The sequence below is a fragment of the Macrotis lagotis genome, chromosome 1, assembly GCF_037893015.1.
Source record: "Macrotis lagotis isolate mMagLag1 chromosome 1, bilby.v1.9.chrom.fasta, whole genome shotgun sequence".
Lineage (NCBI taxonomy): Eukaryota > Metazoa > Chordata > Mammalia > Peramelemorphia > Peramelidae > Macrotis > Macrotis lagotis.
This window is the reverse complement of record NC_133658.1, coordinates 344,183,714-344,209,996: the sequence shown is the minus strand read 5'-3', so window position 1 is coordinate 344,209,996 and position 26,283 is coordinate 344,183,714. Positions and strand designations below refer to the sequence as shown.

The window sequence follows — 26,283 nt, the reverse complement described above, 5'->3', positions numbered from 1 at the left end:
CCTCGGCCCCGGGGGAGGAGGCTCCTCGGGCCGGAGCGGGCGCGGGGGGCGCGGAGGCCGGGCCGGGCTGCGGGCGCGGGCAGGCCCGGCGCCGGCTCCGGGTCCGACTCCGGCCCCGGGGTCCCCCCCCGCAGAAAAGCCGCTCTCGCCCCGGCTGCGGCTTCTCCTTCACTCACCATCGCCACCGCCATCTTGGATCCACGTGTCGCCGCTGCCGACGTCAGCGGAAGTGGCGCCCCCGGTCTGACGGAGTCCGAGCCCGGCGAGAGGGCCGTCCGTCCTGGGCCGTCCGTCCTGGGCCGCCTCGGGGCTCCGGGCCCGATGACCGGAAAGGCAGGAGCACGGGCCCTGGGACTGGAAGGTGGACCTCGGAGCCGCCGACTCGCCGCAGGGCGGAAAGGTGTAACTCCGGGCGCCATCTTGACTCCTGGCAGCGACCGCGCTCGCCGGCTCGCTCGCGGCGGCTGCCTGCGCCATCTTGACTCCTGGCAACGACCGCCTGCCTTCCTCCATGGTTTAGAGCTGGGTTTCTACGCCATCGCGACTCCTGGCAACGACTTCGTTACGTAGTTCCCGAGTGTTGGCGCGCCCCGCGCCATTTTGAGTCCTGGCAGGAGGGAGCCGGGCCCAGATTTTCTCAGGTGGAGGCAGAAGAGCCGGCCCGCCCTCACCGGAGCGCAGAGAGCCCCCTTTCCTCACCCCCAGTGGAGCTCCGGGTCTCACAAGTTCACTGTCAGGAAGAGGAGTCCAAACGAACTGTGCCGCAGGAATTAGAACACAGGATTTAGAGAGCTGGAAAGAGAATCAAGGAAGGGGTCGGTTAGGGGCCTGGCGCAAGACCAGAAAACAATAACAATATTTATATAGGATTTGCAGCTATCTCCTTTAGCCGCACAGTAACACCGGGGACCCTTATTAGCTCTATCTTGTCTGCATTTTACAGCTGAGGGAACTGAGGCAGAGAGAGGTTAGGTATTGGCCCATCTGAGATTTGATCCCAAGTCTCTAACTGAGGGGACTCCATCCTCTGACCCCTAGCAGCCTCACAGTAAATAAATAAATGGACTTAGAACTACAGGTGAGGCAATGGAGGCTCAATGAAGTCATAGTCATATAGGCAATGACGGTACAAAATAGTCATCCTTTTCGCTTTTTTTTTTGGCAAGGTAATGGGGCTAAAGTGATTTGCCCAAGGTCACACAAGCTACTTAATTATTATTATTATTATTTTTTTGTTATTTCAAGGCAATGGGGTTAAGCGGCTTGCCCAATGCCGCACAGCTAGGCAATTATTAAGCGTCTGAAACCGGATTTGAACCCAGGTACTCCTGACTCCAGGGCCAGTGCTCTAGCCACCCCAAGCTAGGTAATTATTAAGTGTCAGAGGCTGCTTTTGAACTCAGGTCTTTCTAACTCCAGGGCTGATGCCCTATCCATCCACTGGGCCACCTAGTTGCCCCAAGAGTCATTGTTTTTCTCCAAATCCTAATCCAGTCCTTTTTCTACTACACCTAATCTATCAAAGCCTTTTTAAAAATGCCTACCATTTGTCAGACACTGTGTAAATCTTGGGGGATGCAAAGATAAAAGTGAATAAGTCCCTGCCCTCAAGAAGCTGACATGTCAAAGGGATATGATGATGATGTTTGTCCTTTGTTCTCAAAGAAGAGCTTGGTGTCAGGGAGGTGATGCTGTGCTAAGTCACCAGCCTCATTTTCTCCCCCAGAACCATCTAGGTCCAGTGGCCAGATGTGAATCAGTACAACTGGAGATGACCCTGGATGTGAAGCATTCAGGGTTAAGTGACTTGCCCCAGGTCACACAGCTAGTAAGCATCAAGTGTCTGAGGTTAAATTTGAACTCAGGTCCTCCTGACTCTAGGTTGGCTCTTTATCCACTTCACCACCTAACTGCCCATATCACAACTTATGATGATGTTGCCTTCCAGGCATGTGAAACAAATCCCAAAGTGCTAAGATCTAAGAAAAGCAAGTAGGTCTGCGTGCCCGGATCTTAGGGTGTGGAAGTAGTGTGTAAGAAGACTAGAAAGATAGTTTCTTGTGATTAGGACTACAATTGTGTCATCATTTGAAAAGGTTGATTGGTATGTGCTTGACTCTGTGATTGGGAGCACAGATGTGCCATCTGTGGTGATGCAAGGGGCAGCACTTTATTGCTGTACAACCCACTGCTTAGTGGTCATGTTAGATCTTGCTAATAACACCAGATATAATGCTATGGATAGACTCCTTACTTTATATCATCCTGTCTTCATCATCTAGTGACTTTATTTGACTTATCATCTTTAAGAAGGCAGAGCTGGAATGGACTTTTTTTTTTTTTAGTTTTTTTGCAAGGCAATGGGGTTAAGTGGCTTGCCCAAGGCCACACAGCTAGGTGATTATTAAGTGTCTGAGGCCGGATTTGAACTCAGGTACTCCTGACTCCAGGGCCAGTGGTCTATCCACTGCACCACCTAGCCGCCCCTGGAATGGACTTTTAAAGGATAGACTTCATTTTCTTGGAAGACACAGTGTCTTTCCTTAGTTAGTCCATCAAGAGGGAGGGAAGAGGTGCAAGCTTTTCAGACAACTTCCTTTTATTCCTATCTCTTTTGGGAGCTATGGGCCTGATAACGAAAGCAATAGCTATTTGTCCCTGGGAAAAATGCTGAATGTTCTTCTCAATCTCACCGTTTTTCCTTCAAGATACTTTGGACAATTCATCTCCATAGAAGTCAAGAAGGAATTGACATTAGGGAGAAGTATAAATGACTCTGTGAGGTGGCTAGGTGGAACAGTGGATAGACCACTGGCCCTGGAGTCAGGAGGACCTGAGTTCAAATTTGACCTCAGACACTTAATAATTTACCTAGCTGTGTGACCTGGGGCAAGTCACTTAACCCCACTGCCTTGCAACCCCCCCCCCAAAAAAAAGTGACTGCACAGGCTTTTAGAGACTAGCACGAGTGAGAAATGGGGGAAGGTGTTACCCATTTAACACTTTTGCTTAGTCCATGGATGAATGAGTGGAAGATAGGACCTTCAGAAGAATTTAGGAGATTAGAGAATGTAATTTTAGTAAACTTGAGGTTAATGTAGAGGTCATAACCAAGGGGGAGAGGGGAGGGAAGGTACAGAATGGGCAACAGAATAAAGGAAAGGAGGATAGCATCTTCAGTCAGCAAGCAAAAGGATTTTGTGTGTGTGTGTGTGTGTGTGTGTGTGTGTGTGTGTGTGTGTGCATATATTTAACTTCTGTTACCAGATATATTTGGAGATATTTTAGAACAGAGATATCCTTAAAGTTCTGCTGGTTCTCATAGCCAGCTTTCTATTCCCAGCTTTTCTTCTCCTAGTTCTTTCTTCAGTTGGCCTCCCCTTGCATAGTGACCATCTGGCTGACTGATGATCCTAACACCATAACTATGTTGACTTTTGGGAGGTGGTTGTATTTGCTTTTTCCCCTTTGTTTAGAATGTACCTTCTGGACTATTAAACTTGGACATTTTATCTGTTACTATCTAGAACTGAGGTCCTAGTCATTTACTATTGGGCAAAAAGTGTGGTTATACTTCTCCCCATTGTCAAGGGGGAAATGTCATAGATATTGCTCATTCTGCCTAGGCCTAAGACTTGGGTTTTAAGGGTTTGACTAGGCTGCATAACCTTAATGACTATAAGAATATATATAACATTTAGTCCTGGGAACCTGGAATTCATTAAGGTCATTTTTGATAAATCTTATATAAATAAGGAAATATAAATCTTTGGTCCTAACAGGCTATTTATTCCTCTGTGGGAATATTATAATCTGGATGTGTCCTAATGGGTAGGGTACCTCAGTGCTACACTTGTCAATGCATATCCTACCTGAGTGTTTGTCTGTTTTCAGTAAAGAATTGTTAAAATCCGTATTATCTGCCTCATTGATTCAATCTTTATGCATCCTGCACCTGTAGCTGGGGTTCCAGTATGTTCCAGTCTTAAAATGAGTCTCGAGGTCATGATTTGAAGATCTTTAAATGTCAAATAGGCATTTGATCCTACAGGTGATAGGGAACCCCTAGAGAGTTAAGTGGGCAAATTTGTTTTTTAGGGAAATCAATTTGGAAACTATGTGGGATGAATCGGAGTGATATAGGTAGACTAAATTGGAGTCTATTGAAATAATCCAGGTGAAAGACTATGAAAAATTTACCTGAGGTGAGAATGGAAAGGGAGAAGGCACCCAGAACCTACTATGAGCCAGACACTCATTTGATTCTCAGGATATCCCTGAGGTGGAAGCTGCTATCATTCTCATTTACAGGTATTAAATTGAAGCAAAGTCTAAGTAACTTTCCTAGGGTCACTTCCTAGGAAGTATCTGAGGCTGGATTTGAACACAGGTCTTCTTAACTCCCAGGCCCATTGCAGTTATACATTGTATTACCTAGCTGCTTACTACTCACTATTCACTAGTGGTGCCTATGTGAGTGATTAGGAGTGAATATATGGAGAAAATATTTTAGATAGGAAAAGGTGTGATATGAGGATATATAGTGTGTGTGTGAGAGTGAGGTATCAAGGATAATGCAAAGTTTCCCAGGAGAAATCACTCTCAAAAGAAATGGAGAAGTTTGGGAGAAGAGTGGGTTTGGGAGGAAAGATAATACTGTTTTGAACAAGTTTAAGATACCTACTGGTCATCTACTTGGAAATGAATCAATAGACTGTGATATTGCAGATCTGGAAGTCAGAAGAAAAACTAAGACCAGGGCCGCCGCCGGCGCCTCAGGGCCCGGGCTGCCCCTGCAGCGGGTGCCGCTGTACAACTGGCAGGCCACCAAGGCCTCGCTCAAGGAGCGCTTCGCCTTCCTCTTCAACACGGAGCTGCTGAGCGACGTGCGCTTCGTGCTGGGCAAAGGGCGCGGGGGCGCGGGGGCCGCGGCCGCGGGGGGCCCGCAGCGCATCCCTGCCCACCGCTTCGTGCTGGCCGCCGGCAGCGCCGTCTTCGACGCTATGTTCAACGGCGGCATGGCCACCACCTCGGCCGAGATCGAGCTGCCCGATGTGGAGCCCGCCGCCTTCCTGGCGCTGCTGAGATTTCTTTATTCAGATGAAGTTCAAATTGGTCCAGAAACAGTCATGACAACTCTTTATACTGCTAAGAAATATGCAGTTCCAGCTTTAGAAGCACATTGTGTGGATTTTCTCACCAAACATCTTCGGGCAGATAATGCCTTTTATGCTTCTTACTCAGGCTCGATTATTTGATGAACCTCAGTTTGCTAGTGTTTGTCTAGACACTATAGACAAAAGTACAATGGATGCAATCAGTGCAGAAGGTTTTACTGATATTGACATAGACACATCATATGCTGTTCTAGAAAGAGACACATTTAGTATTCGAGAAAGTCGACTCTTTGGAGCCGTTGTTCGCTGGGCAGAAGCCGAATGTCAGAGACAGCAGTTGCCAGTGACTTTTGCAAACAAACAGAAGGTGCTAGGAAAAGCGCTCTCTTTAATCCGTTTCCCATGGATGACTATTGAGGAATTTGCTGCAGGTCCGGCTCAATCTGGAATTTTATCAGACCGAGAAGTGGTAAATCTCTTCCTTCATTTTACCATCAATCCTAAACCCAGAGTTGAATACATTGATCGCCCAAGATGCTGCCTCAGGGGAAAAGAATGCAGCATCAATAGATTTCATCAAGTAGAGAGTCGTTGGGGTTACAGTGGAACAAGTGACCGAATTAGGTTCACAGTTAATAGAAGAATCTCCATTGTAGGATTTGGGTTATATGGATTTATTCATGGGCCCACAGATTATCAAGTAAATATACAGATAATTGAATATGAAAAAAAAAACAAACTCTAAGACAAAATGATACTGGATTTAGTTGTGATGGGACAGCTAACACTTTCTGGGTCATGTTCAAAGAACCTACAGAAATTTTACCTAATGTCTGCTATAGAGCTTGTGCAACACTCAAAGGTCCAGATTCCCATTATGGCACAAAAGGATTGAAGAAAGTTGTACATGAAACACTTGCTGCAAGCAAAACAACATTTTCATTCTTTAGTTCTCCTGGCAATAATAATGGAACATCAATAGAAGATGGACAAATACCAGAAATAATATTTTATACATAATTCAAGTAAACAGACGAATCTGAAAGACATAATTACCTAGCTGCTAATGTTAGTAGTGCTATGAATGTTCATAATTTTAATATTTAAGAAACATTTTAGTTCCTTAGAAAGATAGAAAAAATGTCCATATTGGCTTTGCATGATCATCATCAGGATATAATGAACTTAATTGAAAGTGTTTCATTTTCATATAACTCTAGGAGAAAAGTGAAGAACTTTAATTGTAAGAATATATATTTAAGCAGCTACTTATGCTTTCACTTGGATAATTTCATAAATCAGCTTGTTTGGCTGATAGTCTTTCAGTAGTTTTTAAATTGGAAGAACCTTACTTGTTAAGAACAATTGAAGTTTTGGAGGTTTTTACTGTTTTGCCAATTGGATGGGTGAATTGATCCATGTGAGCTTGGTCAGTATTCTTGCTAAACCTTTCGTTAATTCAAATAACTGTTTTCAGGAAATATGAAAACTGGATTTGTACTTTTGGTTTTGGAATCTTGGAGAACCACGAACATATCTTGTGATAGGCATTTGGAATTGCATTAAACTGTTTCTAAGTGTTGAAAAGCATTTATCTGTTTACTTGAGATCTAGAATCCATTTAAAGAAATGGTTATTTTGTAGAGTATATAATAATGTGTTACATTGTAGAACTTATAAACTATAAATTGGAGTTTTATATAAATAAATCTGCAATAATATTTAAAAAAAAAACTAAGACCAGATACATGGCAAAAAGAATCACTGACTTAGAGATGAAAATTGAAGCCATGGGAGCTGATAAGATCACCAAGCAAGAAAGTGTAGAGGAGAAAGGGAAGAGGGCCCAGGTCAGAGTTTTGGGGGTATACCTAAAAAGCAAAGGAGACTAAGAAAGATGAGTCAAAAAGATAGAATACGAATCAGAAAAGAACAGCATCTTGAAAACCAGAGAGAAAAAATATTCAGGAGGAAAATAGTATCCAGAGCTTGAATTCCAACTAGCAATGATAATAGTGCTGTATCTAGATTGCTGCTGCTTTTTGTTTTTGTTTTTTTTAAGTTTTATTAATGCTTTTTTCATTTACTTCTGACAGAAGTATAAATACTCCCTGACAGAAAACAAATAAAACTTCCCTTTTGTAATTTAGAAGTACAATTAGGCAAAATAAATTGATCCATTAGTTATGTCTAAGTGTACCTCATTCCATGGGGATTTCTTAGTGTTACCACTCTTGTGATTGTCGGTTTTTTAAGGTTGTTGATTTAAAGTCACTTTCAAATTCATGTTCTCTTTTGACACCATGAGAGAGGCAGGGGCAGTATTCTCATTTGCATTTAATGTTGAAACTGAATCCCAGAAACCAAAGTGGCCCTGTATCATTTCTGGTTTTAGAATCTTGAGTCTCCTGATTCATCCAGGTTTTAAGGATCTCAAGGTTCTCAGATCTGAAAAAAAGAAAACACAACTGCCAAAGAGGAGCAATTCTTCAGAGGTATGTCCAGTCTCATGGAGTGATTTTGGAAAAGAGGGGGCAGATCTGACCATAGAATGCTATTGGGGAGAAAGCACTCTAGCACTTTATCACAAAAGGCAAGAGTAGACCATCAAAAGAAAATCTGAAACCTCTTTATTGATAGTTAAAACAGATGTCAAGGAACAGGATCTACTGCGGTATCAGTGCCCTGGGGAAGCTTACATGACAGGCAGAAGGGGCTTGATAGAGAAAGGGGCAGACAAATCTATTTTTAAAAACCACAATGATAGTCAAACATAAATCAAAACTTTTCATTTTAAATAAAGCCACAAACGCACAATTCTGTTACTTTTATCTATCCATTGCAATTATCTCATTCCCCTCCTTCTCACTACCATAGCCATTTGTGTCCCTATTTTCCACAATTAAACTGCAAATTCATTGAGGGCAGGGTCTTTGCTATCTCCATGCTTGGGCTGTTCTGTGTTCTTGGAATGTTCTTGGCCTTTTGAATTCTTACCCATCCTTTAAATTCTTTAAACCATTGTGCTGTTCCTTTAAATCACCATTTCTAGGAAGTCTTCCCTGGTCCATCCTCTTGGTCAACAGCACTTTATTAACCCCTCCATAGCATTTTCATGTAACCTATAAAAAGTATCTGGGTTTGTGTCTTATATACCTACTAGATAGTGGGTTCTTTTTTTTTTTTAGGTTTTTTTTTTTTTTTGCAAGGCAAATGGAGTTAAGTGGCTTGCCCAAGGCCACACAGCTAGGTAAATATTAAGTGTCTGAGACCAGATTTGAATCCAGGTACTCCTGACTCCAGGCCCGGTGCTTATCCACTGCGCCACCTAGCCGCCCCTAGATAGTGGGTTCTTTGAGAATTGGGAACATGTCTTAGCCATCCTTCATATTTCTTCCACTTTGTGGCACTGTATTCTGCTCACAAATGGTTGGCATAGTGCTCTGCACACTTAATAACTATAGGCTAAATGAAGCAATCTCCAAAGGGAGAGAGATTGCCTGTATAGTAGGTTCTAAACTGTTTAGAATTTTTAAACTTTTAAATTTTAATTTTAATTTAGAATTTTTAAAACTTACAACTCTGTGCACAATGATCATATCCTTAACCTACCAACAGGGTGTTCTGAGTAGTTTTTTCCCATAGCAGGTATTGACTGCAGTGGGCCATCTGCTTTCTTTTATCATGTATCTCTCATGAAACTGGATCCAATTCTTGTCCCATTCAGTGACCCATATACATCAGTTCTCTGGCTTTAAATGTTCCTGTACCAATGCAATGAAGAAAGGGAGAAGCGGTCCACCTTAAAGTTAATAGGATAAACTGCAGTTGGTTTTAAATCTCCTGTTGTTAACATACACAGACCTAACTCTGAAGTGCAGAATTAAACCAGGACAGGACTTCAGTGAAGACTTGGGAAAAGCTGTGGTTGAGAATGTGACCACAAATACAGTATGGTGTGAGTGGTCTGGCTGATCTGGGATCCCCTGGAACCTGTCTTTGTATTCTTTCTTCCTGGGAGGATAAAACAAGAAGGGAAGGTTCAAGCTAACTACATTCTACTTTTATTTTCTTGCCTCTTCCTCAGGCCTCTCAGAAGAGAGTAGCTTGGAAGTGAATCTTTAGCCTTCCATCTTTGCCCCTGGAGGTAGTGACTGCCAAAATGCTAGGGGAAAGATAAACCAGTATAGTTCCCATCTTCTATCCTCTTAAGTTCTTGTTGTCCTTCAGTGGGGCTGTCCTCTGCTAAGCTCCTCCAAAATTACTTCCCACCAATCCTAGCACCCCTTCATCACAGATGGATTTCTGATCACCACTCTGGTCAATTTGGAATAGGAAATAAGGGCACAGTCATTCACTAGTCCTGATGAGAAAGCCAAAACAGTTTCTCTTAAACCTTAATTTGGTCCAGTAGGAGATCAAAAGCCTCATGAGAAATTTTTAATGAGAAGCTAAGTTCACAGTCCCGAGATTATCATATGGATGACTCTCAGACTCTTTTTTTTTTTTAACATTGGTCCAACTTCTAGCTTTCTTTACAAGGTAATTTAAAGATAAAAAGAGATAGTCTGCTTTCTCTCAGAAGGTCTATTCTCATGGAAGTCTCCAGTCCAATTTCTTGCTTAATGAGCTGCTAGGAACTAAGAGTATTTGGAGGAATTGAAAGAAGAGGAATGTCTATCCATAAACTCTGTGGACTGCATAGTGCTTATATTTGTCCCAACTCTCTCAAAACTGTGGCAAAAACTGAAATAATAACCATTGCAGTCAATTGTCAATAGCAATATTCTAGTCTTCCTAGAAATTAGTCAGAAAATGTCAGAACTCAAATGACTTTTAGATTGCCAAATGGTATAACTGAAGGGACCCTATAATATAGAACATGGAATGTTATAACTTGAAGGTAACTTAGAACATAGAATATAGAATGTCAGAGCTGGAAGGGACCTCAGAAGTCATCTAATCCACCCCCTTCATTTTAAAGAGGAAGACCCAGAAAGGGCAAGTGATTTGTCCAACAATCCAGTGAGTTACTGAAAGAACTCCAGACAGAACTCAAACACAGATCTTCACATTCCCAGTCCTAGAGATGGGCCTTGAAATAAAGATGGGAAATAGGAAGATGATTATGACCAGTAGGTTGTGTGCATGAAAGCAACTTAATGGTATGCTGATATGACCCACGAGTCAGTCACAATGCTTCGGATGCAATTCCTCATGGCTGCTTTTGGTACTGACTCTCAGTGGCAGTGAAAAAGTCCTCCAACACACTCTGGAGATACTCAAATGTAGGCCGATCCTCAGGTTTGTTCATCCAGCAGCGAGTCATGATGCTATATAGTTCTTCTGGGCAATTGTCTGTACATGGCATCCGATAGCCACGTTCCAGGGAACGGATCACTTCAGGATTAGACATTCCTAAAAAACAGAGTGGAAAAAAAACAGAGTGGAAGAGTCAGATAGGAAGGGAAAGTGGGGATCATCCACACACACACTCAGCTAATTTCACTTTTGCCTTATCATGAATTTGAGGAACAGGAAGCTGGGTTATCCATGGTCTAGAACTAGCCCAGTAATTTCCATTAATTTTTTTTTTAGTTTATAATATACCTACTATACAAACTTAAAAGGACCTTCAAGAGATTTGGCACTTCTCCTGTTCTCTATCTAGCCTAGAGGTGTTTACCCTGAAGAAGAAAAGATATTGGGGAACATCCACTCTGTTCTCAAATATTTCAAGGCCTGTTATATAAAAGAGGAATTCAGTTTGAAGTACACAGCCTCAGAGTACAGTATGGACTCTAGTATGGAGGCTATCAAGAGGCCCCAAAATGAAAAAGAACTTCCTAAAAATTAAGATGGCTTAAAAATATAATAGGCTGCTTTGGCAGGGGTGGAGCTGCATCACTGATAGTGTTTAAGCAGAGACTGGAAGATCATTTATCTGAGATAGCGTGGAAAGGATTCATACATTGGACATGAGGTTGGGCAAAATAACCTCTCTTCTGATTCTGGGTTTATATTATTCTATTGATCCATCTATATCCTTTACTATAGCATATATTATGTATGCATATGTACATATATGTATGTATACCCCATCCTTTCTATGATGACAGTTACTTAATACAAGTAGTATTCAAGAGAGTGGCAGCCCGATTGATTGCTCAAACTCTTCACAGGGCCATCTATACTTTTAACTCTCTTCTTTTCGTTTGAAGAGAAATTTTTAGAGTATTGTAAAACTGGCTTAATGTAATTAATTATTAGTTTTTGCAAGAGAATGGGGGTTAAATGATTTGCCCAAGGTCACATAGTTAAGTGTCTGAGGTTGGATTTGAACTCATGTCCTCCTGACTCCAGGGCTGGTGCTCTATCTACTGTACCACCTAGCTGCCCCAGCTTATAAGTAGTTATTATTCATTTTTTTGAAGGTAGTTGGGATTAAGTGACTTGTCCAGTGTCACACAAATAGTGAATATCTGAGGCTGGGTTTGAATTCAAGTCCTTATGACTCCAGAGCCAGTGCTCTATCCATTGTGCCACGTAGCTGCCCAACTTATAGTAAATAAATTCACCAGAGTCTAATTAATAAGCCAGAAGAGCAGTTTAGTTATAATAATGCTAGTTATAATTATATTTGATTTTTATTTATAGCTCTGTATTATTAACAAACTCCTTATTTATACATTATCTCATTTGATCTTCATGGTATCTCCTGTAAAATTCATTATTCATGTTTTACAAAAAGGGAAAATGAGACCCAGCAAAAGGGATATGGCAATCAAGGTCAACCAGTTAGAATGTAGAAGGCAGAAAGGAAGATAGGAAAGAAAGAAATAAGCATTTACAAATATTTCATTTGATCCTCAAAACACTCCACTGAGGAAATTGAAGAAAATACTGGTTAAATGACTTGCTACTATGTGTCTGAGACTTTGATCTCAGATCTTCAGGTTTCAGGTCCACTTTATCCACCATATCACCGAGATGCTTCTAATGTGGTAGATTAGCACAGGATCCTAGGTGTTTTGACTCCAACTCCAGGGTTCTTTCTATCACACCAAAGTCTAATAGGACACTACTTTTCCCAAATAGCTCATCTTTCCCAGAAGGAAAGTCTACTTGGAAAAGTTAATCAATAATAGAAGATTGCTTGACAACAGTAGACCAGGACAAAGGGAGTTGGGAGGTCTGAAATTCTAGTTATCAGATAAATTCCTCCCATTAAATAAAATGTCAGAGGATACGAACAGGTGATTTATAAATAAGTCCAAGCTATCAACAATCATATGAAAAAATGCTCCAAATCATAAGAAACCAGGGAAATGCAAGTTAAAGAGATTACCTTACACTCATCAGAAGATTAGGATGAGCCCCCTCCCCCAAATGTAACAAATATTGGGTCATAGAACAAGCATACTAATGCACTTTTGATGAATCTGTGAATTGGTACAGCTGTTACAAAAAGCAGAAAGGAACTGTGCCCCCACAGTCCCTAAACTGGGTCTCCCCTTTGACACATTAATACTATTATTAACTCTATACCCCAAAGAGACCAAAGGGAAAAGGATACATTTGTATAAAAAATATTTATAGCAACTCTTTTTGTACTGACAACTATAAATCAAAGGGGGGTGCCATCAATTGGGGGAGGTCTGAACAAATTATAGCATGTGAATTTAATGGAATATTATTATGCCAAAAAATAATGGGACAGGGAAGAAATACTCAAAATTCAGAATGAGTCATATATTATTGTACATGAACAATGTGGAAATTTCTTTTGCCTGACTATACATGTTTGTTACCAGGGTCTCATTTTTCTTTTATTTCTTTTTCAATTTGGAGGGAGAATGAATAAAAAAGTTCTTTGATCACAAAGAAATGAGAAGAGAACAGAAAAATAAGTATTTTAAATAAGACAGCTCTGAAAGTTACATGTTAAGTTTATTATATTCTTAAAAAGGAAAAGCAAGCTCTACATATTCGAGATTCAGAGTTTCGTGTCTAGTTCCCTCCTGTTCTACAACATGTGGAAATACTCAAAATTAAAGATAAATAAAATAGATACTATGAACTTGATGATAATCTCCAAGGCTCCTTTTTGTTCTGGTTCCTATATAATAATGACTCACAACTAAGTAATATAAAGTATTTTCTTCATTCAAATCCTACATGAAGAGCATTCATGATGATTAGGTGAAGGTACCCTCTTCTCTGGTCAGTGTTAGGGACACAATAGCAAAACCTATTTTACAGCTTTAATTTTTCAATATTATCATCAAAAGTAGCCCTCTATACTGTTAACCTCATAGGGCTAAAAAACTTAAATGAGCTTAAATGAGATCATGAGTAAAGGCCCTTTGAAATTATAAAGCATTATAGAACTTTAATCAATTTTGTAGACAGGCTAGATTTGTTCTCCAAATTTAGTTTACCAAAATCTGAGGTCAATTTAGAACAGATGTCATTTTCAGAGTGTCTTTATATGATCTATAAGTATTTTCAAAGAGATTTTATATTGGATATATACCTTATATTTGGGATAATACAATATTATTATGCCTCTGGCAAACTTACCTTCATAAAGCAGTATGTACATATATTATTTTCTGCTCAATGATTTTTTTTGTTTTTTTTTAGGTTTTTGCAAGGCAAATGGGGTTAAGTGGCTTGCTCAAGGCCACACAGCTAGGTAATTATTAAGTGTCTGAGGCTGGATTTGAACTCAGGTACTCCTGACTCCAGGGCCAGTGTTCTATCCACTGCACCACCCAGCTGCCCCTTCTGATATGCTTTTAAGACCTTCATTATTTGTTTGATAATCTTTACCATCTCCTAACTTTTCCTTCATTCCATGATATGGTTGCTTTGCTTCTGAAGGTATCATCTTCCTTACCTGGATAAGGAATCCGGCCATAAGTAACAATCTCCATCAGGAGAATGCCAAAGGACCACACATCTGACTTGATGGTAAAGGATCCAAAGTTGATGGCCTCTGGAGCTGTCCACTTGATGGGAAATTTGGCTCCTGGTGGAGGACAGAGTTGAGTTAAGCGAGTCAACTGCAGGGTCTGGGGTGAGGGATAGATTGGGCGTGACTGGAGGCCAGCATCTGTTATACCACCCTGAAGATTCAGTGTCCACCCTACCTTCATACACACCCAAGCATTTTCAGGTGGAGGTCTTGAAGGGCAGTTAGGTATTGAAATCCAATACATGTATTGGTTTTCTTGAAAACATAAAAAAAAATTGTGATTTCCTTGGTGTGGGTACTCCCTACACTGAGTTTTATCACAGTTTTTCCATTTAGAAATAGCTAGCTTCAGGTAGTATTATCAGAATTAAATACGATAATGTAGGTAAATACACACACATATACTTTGTAAAAGATTGTAAAAAGGAGAGCCTATATTTACATAGAACAATACTTCAAAGTTCTGAGGAAGTATTCTGAAAATTTGACAGTATTATACAAATGTATTATTTTTGGATATGATCTGTGATTTCATTCATATAGGGAATTCTTAATGTCAATGAAAATTGGTTTCTGCTTTGTAATTTTATAGTCCTAAAGGAGGAGTTCTTGGCCTTTTTTTAAATATCATGGATTCCTTTAACAGTCTGGTAAAATCTATGAACCTCTTCTCAGAAGAAATTTTTTAAATGTATAAAATACAGTACACAGACTTACAAGGAAAACCCACTTGAATTATTGAAGCAATTTATCAAAACATGTTTTTAAAACAAGTTCACAGATACACACCTCTTTAAAGAGTTGCTAGAAGTGGTGAGAGGCAACCAGGAGGTATAGTGGATATAGTTCTGAACTTGGAAGAAGGGAGAACTAAGTTCAAATCCAATCTCAGATATTTACTATGTGGCTCTGGGAAGTCATTTAAGCTCTGTTTGCTTCTGTTTCCTTACCTTTAAAATGTAGATAATAATCGGATCAAATGAAGTAATATTTGTAAAGTGGGTAGGATGGGACCTGGTACATAGTAGGATATGTCTGAATATACTTATGTTTATATATACACATTATATATATGCATAACAAATATATGTATGCCTATTAAAAATAATCCTGGGCATAGATAGACACACACATATATGCATATAAAAATCTAAATGCACATATAATAATATAATAACATATATGTGATACAAATAATATATCACATATGATACATGTATTTAACAGATACATGTGCATATATAGGCATACACATGTCTATATGTATATAATATATAAGCTATAGTATAAAATACCCATAGAGTATATCACATATAATATAATACACATGTTATATACATATGTGTATGTACATATAGATATCTTTTATGTATATAAATTATATTATATAACCATATTTTATATAACACATATTATATAAAAATATATGTAATATGCCTATTCCTTTCCCTTCTCTTTAAGAGATTAAGTCACTTGCCTAAGATAATCAGTATATACCAGAGTCAGACCTTGAACTTGGGCCTTACTGAGTCTGAGGTCAGTTCTCTATCCATTATACAAAACTGCTTCTTAATTGTTATTATTATATCAGTTCTCCTGCTACTAGCATACACTGAAGTTCCTCCTTGCCTTTAACAAATGGTTTCATGAATTGCTGTAGTCACAAAAAAAAAATCCCTAGTATTCAGTTATCTGATAATGAGTCTTTCAACACTTAGCTAAATTCATCTTTCCACAACACACACACAATCAATTAATGAATGGTTATCCCTTTGAAGCTTTCTTAGTTAAGGAGGATCAATAATGAGTTGCCCTTTCAATTCTTGGAACTGCTGGTACACACTTTTGACTTTTTGATCAACCAAAGTTTTCTTCTAAGTGTTTATAAATATTTTGAGGGTGATATAAGATGTAATAAACAGAGTACATAATCATAGAAATGAATCATTTTTCAAAAGATTATTGGCATCTTAATTTTTTGGTAAAAAGTATGTAATACCTAGGAAAGCTATGAAAGTGAGAAGGCTTGCAACTGGAAGAAAGGAAGTGAAGTGATTTACTATGATTTATAAGAAAAATTAAAATTAAAATTAAACTAAAATTAAACTCAGTAATTATGAATCTTATCCAGATCTGCTGCTTTCCACTTCTGTAAAGCACCTTTGATGGTTTCTTTTGTCATTCATTTCATATACAGTTTGCTAACAGTCTGCTTTGAACTTGATCTATTGAACTGAAATTTTGCAACCATAGGAACAACTAGAAAATTTCTCTATCTTTCATTTTTAATGGGTCTTCTTTCTGACTTCGTTGCTTTTTCAAACCTCTTTACTTAAGTTTAAGGGTTGTTAAATTATTTATTTTGTTCTTTTCTTTCATCATCTCTTTCTCCATTCATTTTTGCTCTTCCTTTCCTCTTCCTTTCTCTCCTCCCCTTCTTTCTTTCCTTTTTTCTCTCTTTTCCCTTCCCTTCCTTCTCTTCTATACCTCCCTCTCCACTTTTCCTTCTAACTTCTGTCTTCTCTTTCCCTTTCCTCTCTTTTCTCTCTTCTTCTCCCTCCCTTTCCTTTTTTACTTTTTCTTTCCCATTTCCCTTTCCCCTCCATCTTTCTGTTCTGCAACCTCCCCGTCCTTGTCTTTGAATTTTATTCTTTTTCCTTGTCATTTCACAAAGTACACATCCAGTGAAACCAGTCCCTATCAAAAATAAAAACCAATTTTACAACTTTAAAAGATAAGACTAGATATTCTGCTGTTTGCTTGTCATGGATTAGCCTAGGTTTCCGATCTTCTGAAGGTTCTACTCAAAATAATTGGGCCTCCGTTCTCTTTCATATCTCACCCTGCTCCCTACACCTGCGATTTGGCCTGAAATCTCTCCCATTAGTCTCTGATGGCTCAGGAAGTCTAGTATAAACTCCCATTAGTACAATCAAATTTTTGGACTTAGGCCCAGAGGAAACAGTAATTTTTGAAGAGGAGAGTTATAAGCTCATATATCTAAAAAAAGACGTTCCAACTTTCCATTTTACAGAGATGGAGAGTGTCTGCTCAATACCACAGTGGATTTAGGATTCATACCCAGACCCCCTCTAAGTTCAAAACTCCTTTAAATGTACTATACTATCCCTAACCTCTTCATTTGGCAGATGAAGAAACTTAGACACAAAGACATTAAAGGTCTTGCCTAAAGTCACAAACTAGTTAATGTTGGGGAAGCAAGGACAGGTCTCCTAAGGCCCACCCCTAGTTGATCCACAAGGTTGAGGCCTGAGAAAAAGGAAATGTCAAACTGGCCATGAAGAAAACTAAGATGTGATTTAAGGAGTGGGAAAAGAGGCCATGAGACAGTGCTTACCCTCTCGGGCATTGTATAGGTTGTCCTCAATGAGTCGTGCCAGGCCAAAGTCAGCAATCTTACACACCAAGGCTGAGTTGACCAGGATATTGGCTGCTCTTAGATCTCGGTGGATATAGTTCCTCAGCTCAATGAAGGCCATTCCCTCAGCAATCTAACAATGCCAAAAACAATCATGTTCAAACATAAAACCAAATTCCAACCAGAAGAGGAGCTAACCAAGCAAGTGTTACTGTCTTTCTCCCCTCCCCAAACCTTTCTGGGTACAGATTAAGATAAGCCTGGGTTCACTAAGACCTTCTGGGCTTGGATCAGATATTGAACTTCTAGGTTGTTAGACCTGAAACTCTTCTCAAAGAGGATCTAACTTGACTCACACAAGCAGAAATTTATCTTCTGTAGCATTTTGACAAATGATTAAACAACCATGAGGTGACTGTGTCAATTTTTGGACAACTCCAGTTTAAGTTCCTTCCTACACTGAACTAAAACGTGTCTCTTTATAACTTCAAACTATTTGTTCTAGAGTTGCCAGTAGCAGAACAGGCTTCCCTGGAGGGTAATAAGGTCCCTATCCTTATAGGTCTTCTAGTGGAGACTGTTGACCTCTTTTCAGGAATGTTCAGGCTTGATCCCTGCTCTGATAAAAGTGGGAATGTATTCCCTCCACAACCTTTTCCAGGTTTGAAATTCTGTGTTCACCCCATCTTTGAAATTACTAGATATTGGGGGGTGGGGGAGGGAAGTAAGATTAGGGGGGAAATTGAAAAACTCAAAATAAATAAAATCTTTAAAAAAATAAAAATGAAAACAAGAAATTACTAGATATTGAAACTGCATATTTTGTATTTATCTGCAGATAGGTTTCTCTCATAGGGCTTTTTTTTCTTTTCTTTTTTTTTTTTTTTTTGGCCTTATCCCTCCAATTTGTTTTAAAAAACTGCCTGGATTGTAAGGTCATTTAAATGCATGCTGAATTGAATTGAATGATCTTCTGAAATCACACAGAATAAATATGTTCCCTCTTCTCTATAATAGCCCTTCAGATATATGAAGGTAGATATCAATTCCTTCCCAGCCTTCATTGTGTTTTTTTTTTAGTTTTTGCAAAGAAAATGGGGTTAAGTGGCTTGCCCAAGGCCACACAAGTAATTATTAAGTGTCTGAGGTTGGATTTGAACTCAGGTACTCCTGACTCCAGGGCTGGTGCTGTATCCACTGAGCCGCCTAACCGCCCCCATCATGTTTTTTTTTTTTCCCAATCTAAATATCCTTAGGATAATTGATTCTGTCAATGTTAATTTAAATCACTTGGACAAGATGGTTCTCCATAACATATGATGATCAAACACTTTTTAACACTTTTTTTTGACAGACACATTGTCAAATACTGACAAATAGTTCATTTTTGACCTAGGGACAAATGTAATGACAGTAAAACTTCAAAGGTGACTTGAGGAAAGGGGCTTTATAGACTATTAAGCCTGGAAGAGTCTAGGGAACTGATGACTGAGATCTAAGCCCTGATTCCAAATATAGTGTTCCCTATGCATAACACCATATTAGAATGTGAACACAAAATGTTAGCACTTGAAGAGAATTTGGAATATAGAATATTAAAACTGGAAAAGAGCTTAGATCTTTTCTGGTCCAACTCCTTCATTTCACGGAAGAGAAAACAGTTTCAGTGAACAGGCATAACATGCCTAAGGTTGCAGACTAAGATACAGGGCTTCCCTTTAAAACTGAAGTCTTCTTAGCTCAAGGTCAGTAAACTTTCAAATATCCCATGCTATCTCATATCCTCAGGTATATGGGAATAATTTCCTAGTCCACTTTGAAGGGATAGAAGCAAATCATTCCAAACCAGGGAATAAGTACAAAAATCAATCTCTAAGAAATAGGCTAGGTTGATAGACTAGAGGTGGCCTGTTGTCTACAGCACTGGACTCATGTCAGAAAGATGTTTGAATCTTACCTCAGCCACTTATTTAAATAATCCCACCAAAATCATATAATTTCTTTCAGATTAAGTTTTTCCATCTTTAAAATGAAAATAGTAGTACCTATTATTATCATAAAATAATATTATAAAAATATAATATAAAAAATTAGAAGAGCAAGGAAGAAATTATCAGAAATATCTATAAATAGGGGAAGAGTTCATGAGCAAATGAGAGATAGAAGGATCAACCAAGGAAGACAATTTTGTTTATATCAAATTAAAAAGTTTTTGAACAAACAAAATAATGTGCTAAGATTAGAAGAGATACAAGTAAATGGGGAAAATATCTTTTCAGCAAAAAGACCTCTGATAAAGGTTTGTTTTCTAGGCTTTTTTTTTTTGCAAGGTAATGGGGTTAAGTGGCTTGCCCAAGGCCACAAAGCTAGGTAATTATTAAGTGTCTGAGGCCGGATTTGGACTAAAGGTTTCTTTTCTAAGCTATATTGAAAATAGATTTAAATTGCACTCCCCATTTGATAAATGCTCAAATGATATAAACAGGCATTGTTCAGAGGAAGAAATCTAAGTTATCAATATGAAAAATGCTCCAAATCACCATTTTTAAGAAATGCAAATTTAATACAATTATGAGATTCTCCCTCATTCCCAAAAAAGAAAGAAAGAAAATGGCAAATACTGGAGAGGCAATGGGGAAACAGGAACAAAAATGCTCTATTGATAGAGCTGTGAACTGCCCCAGTCAATCTGGAAAGTAATTTAGAACTATATCTGAAAAGCTATTAAGTTGTGTATACCATTATTTGACCTATATCCCAAAAAGATCAAAGAAAGAGGAAAAAGAACTATATGACAGGAATATTTATAGCCATTCTTTTGTAGTGGCAAATTCTTAGAAACTAAGAAGGTGCCCCTCATTTATATGGTATGATAGGAGTATGAATGTACTGAAATGATCAAGATGATCATTTCAGACAATCCCAATGTACGAATTCAGGTAAAGTGAACAGAACAACAGTTTATACAATAACAATAAGGTATAAACAAATCACTTTGAAAGACTTACAACTTTGATCAATATATTTACCAATCAGTTTCAGAGAACTTACAATGAAACAATGAGAGGTGTGGATAACAGAGTGTCAGTTGAGATTTTTTTCATGTCCAATGCAGGAATTTGTTTTGCTTGACTATAATATTTTCCACAAGGGTTTATTTTTCTTGATTTCTCAGTGGGGGTGGGATGAGATGGTTAAGAAACAGGAATGGGGTGGATTGAGCAAAGACTCTGGAGTCAGGAAGACCTCAGTTCAAATGCCATCTCAGATATTTAATAGTTACTAGCTGTGTGACCTTGGGCAAGTCACTTAATCTCATTTCCTTGCAAAAACAAAAAACAAACCAAAAAAGGAAACATAGGAGGAAAAGAAGGTAGATCTTCAGGAAAATAAAATTTAATTTAAAAACAACACCTACCTCAAATAGTTGTTGTATATCTAAGGGGGATAATACATACAAATCCCTTTGTAAACTTTGTAAAATACTGTCAATGCTAGCTATTATTCTTACTAGGATTGGGATTGTGATTTCATTAGTATATAAAAGTCCTGGGTGAGAAAACTCCATTTACCAACGCAAGGTGGTTTCTTCTTCCCAACTTAAAGAGTTTTAGAGAGTTAAATAATTTATTCAAGATTACAAAGCCAGTATATATTGAACACTGGAACCAGTCTTCCTGATTCTGAGTCAAAACTTACGATCCACTAGATCAATTACTATTGGACCATTTCTGGTCTTATCTAATTAGGGAATCCAATTACGTGGAATCCCATTTCCAAGAAATCTATATAATCTGAGTTTTGTTCTATTTGTTTCGGTGGAAACGGCAAAGAGGATTGCCTAGGCACCCAGGGACTTGAGGACCTACAACCTAGAAGGTAGTGTCCTAAGAAGGCTTCACCAGCAGATGGCAGCAAATGAACAGCCATTGTCCCAAAGCCAAACTACATCAGAAGGTGATTGCCTGGCTTTGGATTTTTTGAGAATCTTTCTTTCTTTTTAAAAAAAAATTGTTTATTTAGGGCAATGGGGTTAAGTAACTTGCCCAAGGTCACACAACTAGGCAATTATTAAGTGTCTGAGGTCAGATTTGAACTCAGGTACTCCTGACTCCAGAGCCAGTGCTCTATGTAGTGTGCCACCCTGCTACCCCCTGAGAATCTTTTAAGATCAAAGGACTTAAGAATGAAAGGGATCTTAGAGGTCATCTTTTTAAATTCCCTCATTTTTATTGAGGAGGAAACTGAGGTTTAGAAAGCTAAATTTACAGAGTTAGTATATGACAGAATCCAGTTTTAAACCCAGATTTCTGAACTTCTTTCCTAACATCATATTCTTAACCTGGGGTCTATAGACTCCTAAAGAGTACTTAGATTTCAGGGGACCCTTAAGCTTGTATAGGGAATATTATATTTTTATTTTCAGTAGCTACTAGGAAGCAAAAAACCTGATATCTGGACCTGGCTTAGACTTGATGTGAGACCTTGGGCAAATCTCTGTCTCTCAGGGTCTTTGTTTCTTCCTCTGCCAGGTGAACTGGTTGGCATGTAAACCTTTTAATTCCTTCCTTTTCCTACATAGTGAATGTTAGAACCAGGACTGGACTGGAGGTCTTCAGGCTTTCTCCAGTTGATTGTTATTATTAGTTTTTCTATTGTAATATTCTATATTGTAAGGACCTTTCCTCTTCTGAACAAACCAGTTTATTGTGTTCCTGGGGCACTGCACTGGAAATTTCAGGATCTCATTTCCATATTACTCTCCTGAGAGTCCTCTGGGAGGAGGTTCATTTATTGTACATAGTTTGCCAACCTTAGGTTTGCATAGTCAAAGCAGCAGTCCCTCCCTGCAGTGTTCTTAGGTATTCTCAGAGGTCCAATCCTTCCCTGTGCTTATGTCACAGGTCCTGTACTCATGTCACAAAGATGTGAGTTTGAATCTTGCCTCAATCTCTGGGTTAATAATGCCAAGGTAGTGTTTCCCAACCATGTCTCTTCCTCCTCCTTTCAAGGCCTTCCTTGATGCCCTTGAGTAGAAGTGCCTCTTCCTCTTTTAATGCTCATAGGGCTTTTTTGAAGCTCATTCAGGGCCCATATTACACCCTACCTTGTCTTTGTATCCAAATCTTAGCTCTTTACAAGAATGTTAAGTTCTTGAGGAGAGGGATGGTATATTATTCATATTTTATCCTCACAGGGCTTTGTACAAAGAAGGTATTCAATTAATGTAAATGAATGAATGTTCTTCAATCTAAGTGTGATCCTTTCCTCACTATACCTCATAGAATGTAAGTTCCCTAAAAGCAGGGATTGTTTAATTCTATGTATTTATATTCCTGGGGCAACTGGGTGGTACAGGGGATAAAGGACCAGACCTGGAATCAGGAAGATTAGTTCAAATCTGATCTCAAGACACTTCCTAACTGTGTGATTCTGGGCAAGTCACTTATGCCTATTTACCTTGGTTTCCTTACCTGAAAAATGAGCTAGAGAAGAATTTTTGCCAAGAAAACACTAAATGGGGTTACTAAGAGTAAGAAACTAAACAATAATAACATTTATATCTCTGATAACTAGCATAGTGCCTGGCAAATTAATGGTGCTCAATCAATGCTTGTTTATTGATTCATCATACTCTACTGGAATCATAGTTATTTGCGTACCTGTCACCACTAGGGGAATCCATTCCCCTTGTCATCTTCTCTTGTAGACCCCTTCCTACCCCAACAGTTTACCTTTATACTTTACTATCTACTGTTAGTATATCCTGTAATTCCTCAGCATTATTATCCCACTCACTTATATAAATTAAGGATCCTTGGGTCTTGCAAGCTCTGCAGCCTTAGGACTTCAGCTGAGTGTTCTTTGATGTATTATTTCTCCCAGTTTCAGTGGGATGACCTTAACACTTATACTTGAATGTGTGTGATAAAGGCTTTTCAAAATTCATTCCTGTCTTATCTCCCCTACAATAAAGCTAGGGACTGTGTCTTTTTTATCATTATATCTTCTCCAAGGTCCAGCATATAATAGGCACTTAGTGTATACATAAATGAAGGATTCAGAAAAGCAGATTCAGGCAGAAGAAACAGCGTGAGCTAGACACAGAGGTCACAAGGCATTAAGAGAGGGTTGAAGGTGAAATGGAACAGTAATAAGTTCAGTCTTCCTGGAACAGAGATTTTATATAGGGGAACCAGTGGAAAATAAAGTTGGGGACACATTCTGGGATATAAAGGGGAAGGGTTTTGAAACCCCAATTAAGTAGTTTAGGTTGTATAGGATCAAATGAAATCATGTACATAAAGCACTTTGCAAACCTCAGAGCAACCACATAAATGTTAACATTATTATCGTTATTGCTGTCCTATAGACAATGGGGAGCAACTGAAGGTTTTTGAGAAGGGAAGATACAGTGAAAGAAATACTTTAAGAAGACTTTTTTTGGTCAAGATTATTGGTATAATTATCATGTAATTAAGAGCTAGAAGGTACCTTAAAACACAGGCCATATAATGTCAGAAATGGGAGAAACCTCAGAGATCACATTACTCAAACTCATTTTATATAGGGAATACTGAGTTTTCCAAGGAGGTCACCCTCTCACCTGGGCTGAGAAATCGATGAGCTTTGGCAGTGGTTGTTTTCGGCCTTCATCACTTTTCAGAAAGTCCAGCAGGCTTCCTAGTTGGGGGAGGAGGGGTGGAAAAGAGGGCTGAGTTGGGGTTCAGGGACCAGCCAGACCCACTAATCAACCCTAGCACCCCAGCCCTACTATGTAGCTTTTCCCAGGTTATGTCAGAGGTGAGTCTTAGTTCAGGTCTCCTGAATCCAAGGAAGTGCTCCATATACCATACCTCCCATGCCTCAAACATTTCTTCCTAATTAGACTACCAGCTTTCCTTCTTTAGAATTCCTGTAATTCCCAGCTAGGGCAAAGCACTGTGCCAGAGGAAAGGCATTGTGCCTTTCCTCCAGCACAATGAATTAAGCTGATGCTTCCAGCTTCTTGCCTTCCCCTCTTCTTACTAAAAGTGGGTGTCCTACCCTTCTAAATCTTCCTAAGGTGGTTCACTGGAGACTTCTCTCTCTTTTCTAGGCTGTGTTCAATGAATTCCTCCCCAAATCCCTCCTTCAAGTGCCCTCTCTTTTCATCTGATCTCTCTTTTTATTCCCCTAAGTGCTTGAGTCACGGAAACACAAAGTCTCAATAGCTAAGAAGAGCATCAATAGAAACATTGTGGAGTTAGGGAGTTTCTTAAAAGAGGTACCCAAGTGCTATATTAGAGAGAAGGAAGACATGTTTCCATGTTTCTGTGACTAGGGTGAGGATCAAGAAGTGGAATTAATTAGGTCTGAAGTAATGAAGGCTTCCTAGAGGAGGTATTATTTGATCTAGGGCCTTGATGGCTACTCTCACCTTTTGCCATGAACTCAGTGATGATGTAAATGGGCTCTTCCTTGGTGACCACAGCATGCAGTTTCACAAGCTTGTCATGTTGCAGAGTCTTCATCAGGTTAGCTTCAGCCAAGAAGGCTTCCACAGACATGCTCCCTGGCTTCATGGTCTTCACAGCCACCTTGGTATGCTTGTTGTAGGTAGCTGAAAAGGATAGAAATGGGGATAAGGAGGAGTGCCAGAGTAGGGCTCCTACTGAGAATGGCCACCCACACTCCCTCTCCTTACTTTAAGAAACCTTTCTCAATTGATTCCACTCTTAGGAGGGAATCACTAATTTTTGGACTACATTTTTCATAGTCTATTAGGAACATTTTCAAAGACAAATTGACTTTTGGGCAAGTTAGAGAATTTGGTTTCTTATCAGAGAAATTGCTTTTTTTGAAGTCTTTATTCAAATCTACTCTTCCTTGTTCTACTCCTGGGTCCTTCCCAAAACGTCCCAACCAGCATAGCCCAGGGCTCTTACCCAGCCAGACTTCTCCAAATTGCCCAGCTCCCAGTCTCTTCTCCAACTTCAGGGATTCCCTGGGAATCTCCCAGGCATCCTTCTCCCAAGGTTTCTGGGGCTTGGGGACCACACAGGGTATTGTTAGCTTCTGGCATAAACCATCACTTCCTTCTGCAACAGAGCCCTGGTATCAGTTCTAGATGACACACACCAGCTGGAGAGGGAGTATCACCAAAGGTACCCGATGCTTTTTTTAAGGTAGGGAGTCCCAACCAGACAAACCTAATTTTAAAATTAAACTTCTAAACTAGTTGTTGTGCTGTACCCACCCAAGCCCCAGAGACTTAAAATATATTCATCACTGGAAAGGAACCAAGAGATCATTTCTCCACTTCCTTCTGAGACCCAGAAAAAAAATTACTTGCCCAGTGTTACACAGTTTATTCTGAAGCAGGATTCTGAACAAGTAGAACTAAATCTTCTGACTACAAATTCAATGCTTTTATATCTACATCCACAGCTCCTTCAGATCCCTGGGATTCCCTGAGAAGGACACTGCTCTTGGCCCTGGGATTGGGGGGGTGGGGTGGGAATACTCACTCTTATAATGGGCCACCAGATCCTGCAGAGTGCTGAAAGTGCTCCGTGGGGAGATATAGAAACCACCATTGTCCAGAGTCCGTATCTTATAATGTTTCACTGCATCCTGGTTCTGGGGGTCATAGTCCCGTATTGATAAGGAATAGCTGCCTGAAAGAGATCTTTTGTCATGGGGTCTGAAAACCTTATCATCATTCTTTAATCCCCACCCCCTTTCTTAACCCTCCCTCTCCTGAGCAGGGGCTTCTCTCACATAATTTCCTTAGCTTTTCTAGGGGACATAGCCCTGGGGAACAG

At 39.4% G+C, this 26,283-nt stretch overlaps 2 protein-coding genes and 1 pseudogene across 3 annotated transcripts in view; 1 reads left to right on the top strand and 2 right to left on the bottom strand.

Moving 5' to 3' along the window:
• The window catches only part of TM9SF4 (transmembrane 9 superfamily member 4), a 53,628-nt gene extending 53,194 nt beyond the window's left edge, over positions 1 to 434 (bottom strand). Inside the window, exon 1 of the mRNA XM_074211860.1 lies at positions 177 to 434. Within this exon, the coding sequence (XP_074067961.1) occupies positions 177 to 419 (243 nt within the window). The 5' untranslated portion in view covers positions 420 to 434. The remainder of the gene's footprint in view (positions 1 to 176) is intronic.
• A 4,140-nt stretch (positions 435 to 4,574) lies between these two features.
• LOC141498190 (BTB/POZ domain-containing protein 1 pseudogene) lies at positions 4,575 to 6,689 on the top strand (annotated as a pseudogene).
• A 1,595-nt stretch (positions 6,690 to 8,284) lies between these two features.
• HCK (HCK proto-oncogene, Src family tyrosine kinase) overlaps positions 8,285 to 26,283 on the bottom strand; it is a 39,446-nt gene continuing 21,447 nt past the window's right edge. The window contains exons 7-13 of one of the 2 annotated variants that reach the window (XM_074211859.1): positions 25,987 to 26,136; positions 25,405 to 25,554; positions 24,897 to 25,079; positions 24,084 to 24,160; positions 17,456 to 17,609; positions 14,020 to 14,151; positions 8,285 to 10,535 (exon numbers count right to left, since the gene is read on the bottom strand). In XM_074211859.1, coding sequence (XP_074067960.1) covers positions 10,333 to 10,535; positions 14,020 to 14,151; positions 17,456 to 17,609; positions 24,084 to 24,160; positions 24,897 to 25,079; positions 25,405 to 25,554; positions 25,987 to 26,136 — 1,049 coding nt within the window. In that variant the 3' untranslated portion in view covers positions 8,285 to 10,332. Of the gene's footprint in view, positions 10,536 to 14,019; positions 14,152 to 17,455; positions 17,610 to 24,083; positions 24,161 to 24,896; positions 25,080 to 25,404; positions 25,558 to 25,986; positions 26,137 to 26,283 lie in introns of both variants that reach the window. The other variant, XM_074211858.1, reaches the window with a different exon arrangement.